This window comes from Crinia signifera, chromosome 3 (genome assembly GCF_055691185.1).
Source record: "Crinia signifera chromosome 3, ASM5569118v1, whole genome shotgun sequence".
Lineage (NCBI taxonomy): Eukaryota > Metazoa > Chordata > Amphibia > Anura > Myobatrachidae > Crinia > Crinia signifera.
Window position 1 is genome coordinate 34,287,435 of NC_139219.1, and position 8,269 is coordinate 34,295,703.

The 8,269-nt window shown below is 44.8% G+C and overlaps 1 protein-coding gene across 1 annotated transcript in view; it reads left to right on the plus strand.

Annotated features, from left to right (window-relative positions):
- Nucleotides 1-8,046, plus strand: part of CHGB (chromogranin B) — a 45,694-nt gene extending 37,648 nt beyond the window's left edge. Inside the window, exons 4-5 of the mRNA XM_083175620.1 lie at nucleotides 3,401-5,049; nucleotides 7,634-8,046. Coding sequence (XP_083031746.1) covers nucleotides 3,401-5,049; nucleotides 7,634-7,717 — 1,733 coding nt within the window. The 3' untranslated portion in view covers nucleotides 7,718-8,046. The remainder of the gene's footprint in view (nucleotides 1-3,400; nucleotides 5,050-7,633) is intronic.
- Nucleotides 8,047-8,269: the final 223 nt, after the last annotated feature.

Below are 8,269 nucleotides of genomic sequence, written 5' to 3' on the forward strand. Positions count from 1 at the left end.
GTAGGGATGCCAATCCCGGGGCATTTTTTCAATCCCGGGAATCGGGATTGTAAAATGCTCAATCCCGTGATTGAGCATTTTACCCTAAAAGAAAATGCTCCCGTCCCCCACATTTACTTACGAGGGGGAGCAGGGCAGGCGGAAGCGTGGCGGCGGTCAGTGGGTGTTGCGGGTAATATGGCCACCGGGGAGGCAGTCAGCGGGGGTTATGTGCCGTTGGGATCGCAGGTCAGGAGGCGGGGAATGCAGGTCGGGTGCCGCCGGGAGCGAAGGCCGGGAGGTGGAGGGCTCTGGCGGCAGAGGTGCGTCCTGCTTAGCGTGACCTATGACCAGGTCTGCACAGGCCACACACCGGGGTCGGGAACAGGCGGGCAGCATCTGAGCGGGTGCAGCCTTTATTCTTTAGCCCCACAGAAACACAATGCAATTTGAACTACATGCGATGCGTTCAGAACTTAAAAGTTCAAGACACAATAATCGCACTGCGTATGGGCTCCATTACTTTTATCCACGAAGGGAGGAAAAATCATTGGTTGATGAAAAGTAAAAAAAGAAAAAAAGTAAAAGTAAAAAAAAAAAAAAATACATTTAATTTAAACATTTAAACTAGACTGTTTTAATTACAAAAAAACCCCTTTGTACTGCAAAGGGTTAATAATTGGGGCGGCCTGTATCAGAAAAAAAAGTATTATTACATGTACAGACTTGTCTACAGCGTGAAGCTGTTGCACTATAATGGAATCAGTTATGTCTCTTGCATGAACTAAATAGTTAAAGGCTGTTTCAGGCAGGAATAGAAATGATGTGTTGTAGCCTGCAGCCCTTGTTTGCACTGGGATAATACATGTGCGCAGACATTTGTCAGAGCTCCTTATGACTCACGCAGCTGTAGATGTACATGGCTGAGTCACAGGTCACTCGTATTGTATCGCAGAATGGTTTATTAATTTCCCACAATTCCTTGCAACTGGCCATAGATTTCCTGTCTGTTAATCTTTGCAGTAGACAAAAAACAAGGAAAATTCCTCTCTCTCTCTGTCAACATTGATGAGGTTTCTGTGGATGGGTCGCATAGGAATTGGAATTTTCTTTGTCAAAATATTGCAATTACATTCCTATTACAAATTCCATTTAACAAACCTGACTAATACATGTATTTTTCTTAGCACAGTCTTTGTAAACAAGTGTTTATTGGCGAGATGTACTAAAGGAAAAATGTGGTAAAACCCCCGTTTTCGGGGGTTTTACCACATTTTCAAATGTACTAAGACCCGGCCACAGCGTCTTCGCCGGGCTTCTTATGGCCGCCCACCGCAGACGCCGACCCCACTAGTCCTGTTCCGTCCTCCTCCCCCTAGCAGCATGTCACAGCCGGTGGTCCTTCCAGCTGCATGGGGGAGGAGGAGGCACCAGGACACTTCCCCTACAACAGGAGTGAGGGAGAGACCAGGGATGTGACGGAGACCCCCCCACCCCACACCACACACAGGTATCGCGGGGGGTCTCTGTCACCGCATTGCAATGCTAGTCGCATATGTTAGTACATATGCTCTAGCATCGCTGTGGTGGTGCGGCGAGGGGCATCGCTGTATTTAAATACATCCCTCCCTATCTCTCTAATAAGAGTACTGATCTTTACTATGTAAATAAACTTGTTGTAGGTGGTGTATTTTAGGTATATATTACGGAATTAGATTAGAATATTTCATTACACTCATACCTGGGTGGGAGGGGCAGTTAAGGAGATGACAGGGAGACTTCCTGAAATAGTAACAATCACCCTAATGGGACCTACACCATACTTGCCTACTTTTGAAAACCAGTTTCAGGGAGATTATAGTTGGTAATAGAATTTTGCACAGTGCCCTATTGAGGGGGCGTGTCATGCTCCAACCAAGGGGTGTGTCTAGTACCATATATGGATAGATTATGAAAAGAGATTGTGAACGTGGCACCTAGAAGTGTGGGTGTGTACTGCTACATCTGAGAGGAATCTTTTAAAATTACTAATATCCAAATGTAGATGAGCCCAAAGCAGTTAGTAAGAGATACTGTACTTGGTAAAGTGCTGGGAAATGGTGCTGATGATTCAATGTAAATGTATCTGTCTCTCATTTCTTTTCTCCCCAAAAATGTAACAGTGTAATGTGGGCTAGGCGACATGAGGGAGATTGCTAGACTAATGAGGGAGAGAGGGAGATTGCTGTTATTTCAGGGAGTCTCCTGCAGAATGCAGGAGGGGAGGTAACTATGGTGTAACAGTGTAATGTGGGCTAGGTGAAATGAGGGAGATTGCTAGACTAATGAGGGAGAGAGGGAGATTGCTGTTATTTCAGGGAGTCTCCTGCAGAATGCAGGAGGGGAGGTAACTATGGTGTAACAGTGTAATGTGGGCTAGGTGAAATGAGGGAGATTGCTAGACTAATGAGGGAGAGAGGGAGATTGCTGTTATTTCAGGGAGTCTCCTGCAGAATGCAGGAGGGTAGGCAACTATGACCTACACACGGGGCGATTTCAGTGTATTTTCAAAGCAATCTCACTAGATCGCCGGTCAGGGCCAGTGTTCTCATGTCACTGACCCTGACAGATCACTTAGCAAACATCGCTGACACACGCTGTGTTCTGAGCGATCTCGCTGAGCATTCTGTGCGATCCAGCATCACTCAGCTCAGCACATCTCCCCGTGTGTAGGCCCCATTACTGACTGATTTGGGGCTTGTCTACATTTGGATATACAGTAAGTAATTGTATGACATGCCTCTCAGATGTAGCTGTACACACCCACTCTCTTGGTATAACATTCATTAGGTGTGGTGGGGCAATTTGTATGCACAGGGAAGTGTGACCTTTAGGTGAGAGGTGGGTAGGTGCGACGCTTGATGTTTGGGTTGAGTCTTACAGCTGATTTTTAATAGCAAAATGGTAATTATACCATGTGGTTGGTGGAGGGGAGAAGTATATTTTGAACAGAGCATAAAATTGCTCAGAATAATTTTGTAGCTGAACATTTTTCAACATCATGTAACATTTTACTTTATTTATCGGTTTATTGTCTAATTTTCACATGAAACTTGCTGCTAGTTTTATCATTTTATATTGATTGGCCTAGAACAGCGGTGGCCAAACTTGTCCTCAAGATTTACCAACACTTCATGTGTCTCAGGAAACCTGTGTATCTATAGTAGGAATGAATGCAGCATGTTTGAAAATGTGACAGTTGGTAATGACTACAGCTGTGCACCAGCTAGGTGATTTGGAAAACATGGACTGTTGGTAGATCTCGAGGACCAGTTTGGCCACCACTGGCCTACAACAAAGTGCCAGCCATATTGATACTAAAAATACTTTATGAGGTATGGAATACAAAATTAATTCATGATGTTTAAATAATGTCTTGCAGGCAACAGACACAGCATTGACCAAACACAAGATGAACAGAGGCAGTATGAAGAAAGAAATATAAAGGACTCTGCCAGTGCAGGAAAACACCAATTTCAAAGCAGTGAAGAAATCAGACTTTCAGATTCACCAAGAGAGGAAAATGAGAAACATCATAATGTGGACCCTGAAATCAGTGAGGAGAACGAAGAGGAAAGAATAAAGAAACTGGTTGCTGAAAAAGAGGACGGCACCGGTCATTCTAAAGAAAGGAACTTTGTGGATGATGAAGAAGATGGTGAGGAGGAGAGAGAAGATCGCAAAGACCACAACGAGAAAGAAGAGCTTATACAAAAAGACAAATACCCTCATGATGATTCACAAGAGGCTAAACATGATGTTTTTGACAAAAAAGCCCAGCAAGCAACTAAAAGTGTTGAAGATCTCTCAAAGGAAGATGATGAAGACCTAAGGAATTTAGAGGAGATCAAGAGACACCTTGGAAGCAAAATGTCAAAAGAAGGATTCTTCCACCCAGAGAAACACAATCCGGCCTATTCCCATGAAGTTTCCGATGATTCTAATGAAAGAGAAGAAGAAAAAAGAAGTTATAAGCCAATCCATGATGACCTTGGACAAATACTTCATGACTATGAGGAAAAGAGAAGTCATCAAGAACAAGGAAACCACATTGCATTTGGTAGGGGACAGAAAACGCACTTAGACCAAGGCTCTTTGGAGAATAGCCTGAAGAAGAATACATATGACAGGAGAACCCATAGTGAGAAAGAGAGCTCAGAAGAGTCAAGAGAAAAGAGACATCACCACCAAGATAGCAAGGAGGAGCGGAAGCAACATGATAGCAGCGAGGAGAGCAGTGAAAAAGAACTGAAGGGGCATCACTATGACGAAAAGAGATACCATGAGGAAAGAAAGAGGTGGCCTAGCCAACAAAATGCAAGACTGAATTATGAAGAGAGTAATGAGGAAAGTAAAGAGAGTGAGGAAAATATTGACAAGTTCCGGGAACGTGATAGGCTGGAAAAAGAGAAATTCTTCAGAAATTTGAGGCATCAATTACAAGAGAGTGAAGATGATGAATCCTATCAACCTGAAAGGAAACCGGAAGACAAAAGGCATTATATTGGTGAAGAAATGGTGGACGAAATGAAAAGATACTATCCAGAATTCTCTCATGAGAAAGATCTGAGACCTTATAATGAAGAAAATGCAGAAGAATCGAACAGCTTAGACAATGAAAAGAGCAAACGACACCATTCTGAGGAAGACGTAAGGCTATTCAATAAATATGGACTCTCCGATGACCCACTGAGGTGGAAGAGACGATATTTTGAGACCGACAACAGCAAAGAAGAAAGGACGAGGAACTTGCAAACCCCTAAAATGTTTCCAGACTATGGTGATTATGACTTATGGGAGAAAAGGCAAGTACTTGAGGACATGAATCATGAATATGGTGAGAGGAGTCCATTTAAATTCCACAAGTTCGAAGAAAAAAGACAACACGATAGAATGGATGAACTGGCTCAGCTGCTTAATTACAAGAAAAAGTCTGTTGAGTTTCCCGATTTCTACGACGCAGACGAGATAAAAAAACGTCATTATAATCAGCGGGAGAGGCTCAGCCAAAGGCCTTTAACAGAAGAAGAGGTAAATGTGAACTTATTTCAAGGATTTCAATTTAATAGTCAAAAGTAATAAAGTAAAACTAGATATCTAACTTATGAAGAAGTATTGGAACACTATAATTGTGTGTGACCCAAATAGAAGCTGCTGTGATTAGAGTAAGGTGACTCATCCTACGTGTTGGATTATTTCTGTCATACTTCATAAACTGCACTAATGCTAAAGTTACATTTCAAAGAATCAAGTTGTTAAAAATGCAGCGTAAGAAGTAATGTTAAAGTTTTGCCTCCAGTGGGTATATAGCTTTAGGCATGAATTCAAAGCAGGCTCTTAGTACCTTGTATTTAACCTTTTGAGTGCCAAGTGAATTTGTCAAAATAGATGTGAAAATTGCATAGTAATAAAACAAAGCTCATTTCCTCACCAGATCTGCATTAGCAGCATGCCCACTTTACCAGGGTTTCAGTTAGGGGTAAATGAACATACCTCCCAACTTTCTGTCATGTGGAGGAGGGACAAAGGCGCGTGACCCAAATTAGGGGGCGTGGCGTGTTGGGAAGGGACATGGCCTGTAATTGTGACATCCCATGAGGCCACACCCCCGTTTTGACGCTCTGTGAGCCTCTAGCCATGCCCCCAGCCCCGCTGGATGTGGGAATAGACGCTGTGCGCATGCGCACAGCGTCTATTTGCCGCAAGCCAGCAACTGACAGGGGGGACTCCCAACTGCCCCCCTCCCCCCACCACGGGACACTGCTGGCCATGGGAGGGGCGAGGGAACATCCCCGAAATCCAGGAAGCTCCTGCGGTATTCAGGACGGTTGGGAGATATGGCTGAATGAAGCAGTGATAAGGGAGGAGTGATAAAGTGCCTGGTGCTTTATCACCGGCCAATCAGCTTCTAACTATCCCTTTTTAAACCCAGCCTTTAACTTACCAGTTAGGAGCTGATTGGCTGGTGATAAAGTACCAGGCACTTTATCACTTCTCCTCCCTTATCACTGCTTCATACATCTACCCCTCAGTGTACTAAGCCTTGGAGAGTGATAAAGTTGAGAGAGATAACATACCAGCCAATCAGCTCCTAACTGCCATGTTACAGGCTGTGTTTGATACATGACAGGAGCTGGTTGTTTGGTAGTTTACCAGTCTCAACTTTATCACTGTTCAAGGCTGACATTTACCCCACAGCAGCTGGAGCTGGTGAAGCCAAAATAACCCTGATGTTCAGGTATTTCATGTGCGACTCCCTGATTTGTAATCGGAAGGGGCTGATTCTCAGGGGTACGTATCTCTCTTCTGCATACAGTGCAGGTGCAGAACTGCTTTGCATATACCCGGACTATTCAGATGCTACTTTGCTGGATCTGTCTTATGGGGAAATAAGGCATTTTGGGGCAGGAACTGGGTGGGGTATCTGGTCGACAGGTCAGCAAAGTCTATGTCGACAATCACTAGGTCGACCACTAATGGTCGACAGAGAGTAGGTCGACACCTGCATTTGGTCGACATACTCTAGGTCAACGTTGACAACACAAGCAAAAGGTTGACACGAGTTTTTAACTTTTTTTTTACCGACTTGGGACATGGCGGGGGAATATAATAGTGTGCCAGGTGCAGGAAGGGACCGTGACAGAAGCATGGCGTGCGCAGCGTGCCATGCAAGGGGATGCGGTATACAATTTTACAGATGAAGCGCCTCTCATTCAGCACCGGAGATCGCTAGAATGCCCCTGCTGGCGATCGCTGGCGGAGAGGTGCTCCATCTGACTGGGAGGTGCGAGCACCTCACATGCATGCGCGTCCCAGTTTTTTGGCGGCTAGGGACGGAAACCCTGACCGTCTCCACTTAAGGGAGATAGGCAGGGTTGGGTACTAGGTACTGTGGGCACTGACTGGGGAGCTGCGTGTAGGCTGCGGAGGGTTTAATCGGAAGGGGACACGCAAGTGTATTTCCTGAATCGTGCGGATGGGAATGGGAAGTCTGCTTATGACGGAGCTCTTGCACCTGGGATTGGCCATCACCAATGACGATTTATACAGCAGCCGGCATAAAATGAATAGGCGTCACTGGTTTCTGCTTGGACACACACAATGCCCTGCATTAGTTGTATAGATACTTGCAAGGGCGTAACTACCATAGGTGCAGGGGGTGCAGCTGCTATGGGGCCCAGAGCTGAAAGGGGCCCACTTTGCCTGTCAAAGTATCATGTGCTGCATACATTTTTCAGCATTAGAGGATAAATAGGGGCCCTTAAAAACTTTTGCTATGGGGCCCACATCTATCTAGTTACGCCACTGGATAGTTGAATCAGGTACACAACGCCAACAGGCTCAAAAGGTTGACAAGCTTTTTTTTAAATAAGTTTAATTTTGTATGTTTCAGCATATGTGACCCAATTAGTGTACCTGTACCCTAACGAGGCTTACTTTCAAGCCTTCACAGGACGTTCCGGGCAGCTTTGCAGCAGCGATACTGGCTGCTGGGCGCTGTTACAGGCTGGTTACAACCCTGCTATATTAGATCTATGTTACTGTTATTTAATAATACATGAAAACCTACATCTTTGCATTCGCATCTCATGATATCTCTACGTCTGTGTTCTAGGAGAAAGAGCTGAAGAACCTGGCGATTATGGACATTGAGTTGCAGAAGATCGCAGAGAAGCTCAGCAATAACCGACAAGGCTGAGCGCACAAACAAACTGCCGTTCCCTTAGCTGAGAGCTGTGCTGTGTTTAGCTGAAGGTACCTCTACATTTCTTGTCGTCGCCTCTTCAGGAGACAAATAAAGTTTTGTTTAGTTCCGACAAGGAAAATGTAGTTCATTGCTCACAAATAGTATCGTACACTGCCCGAGATCTCTGGTGCGACGCCTGCTTCTGACACAACAGACAAACGACATATAATCATCCATATAGGAGACATTTTACTATGCTTGTGGAAATGTATTTTGTGTGACTGTACTTTAATACATCTATGTCTTGAGATTTTAAATAATAAAATGCAAATTGAATATTACTCTGGGGACATTGTTATTCTGTAAGGTTACAGATTATGCCACACGCACCATATCTTGTTACTGCACTTTAGGGGTGATTCAGAGCCACTCGATGCCGGCCAAATTTGCTCCCCCGTCCAATGTGGTTTGCGCATGCGGACACTCACCAGTGCATTCGCTCCAGGATCGGAAGGCCGGGGGCGGCAGCAGAGGGCCGCGAAGGCTTTTCATAGGCGTGCAGAC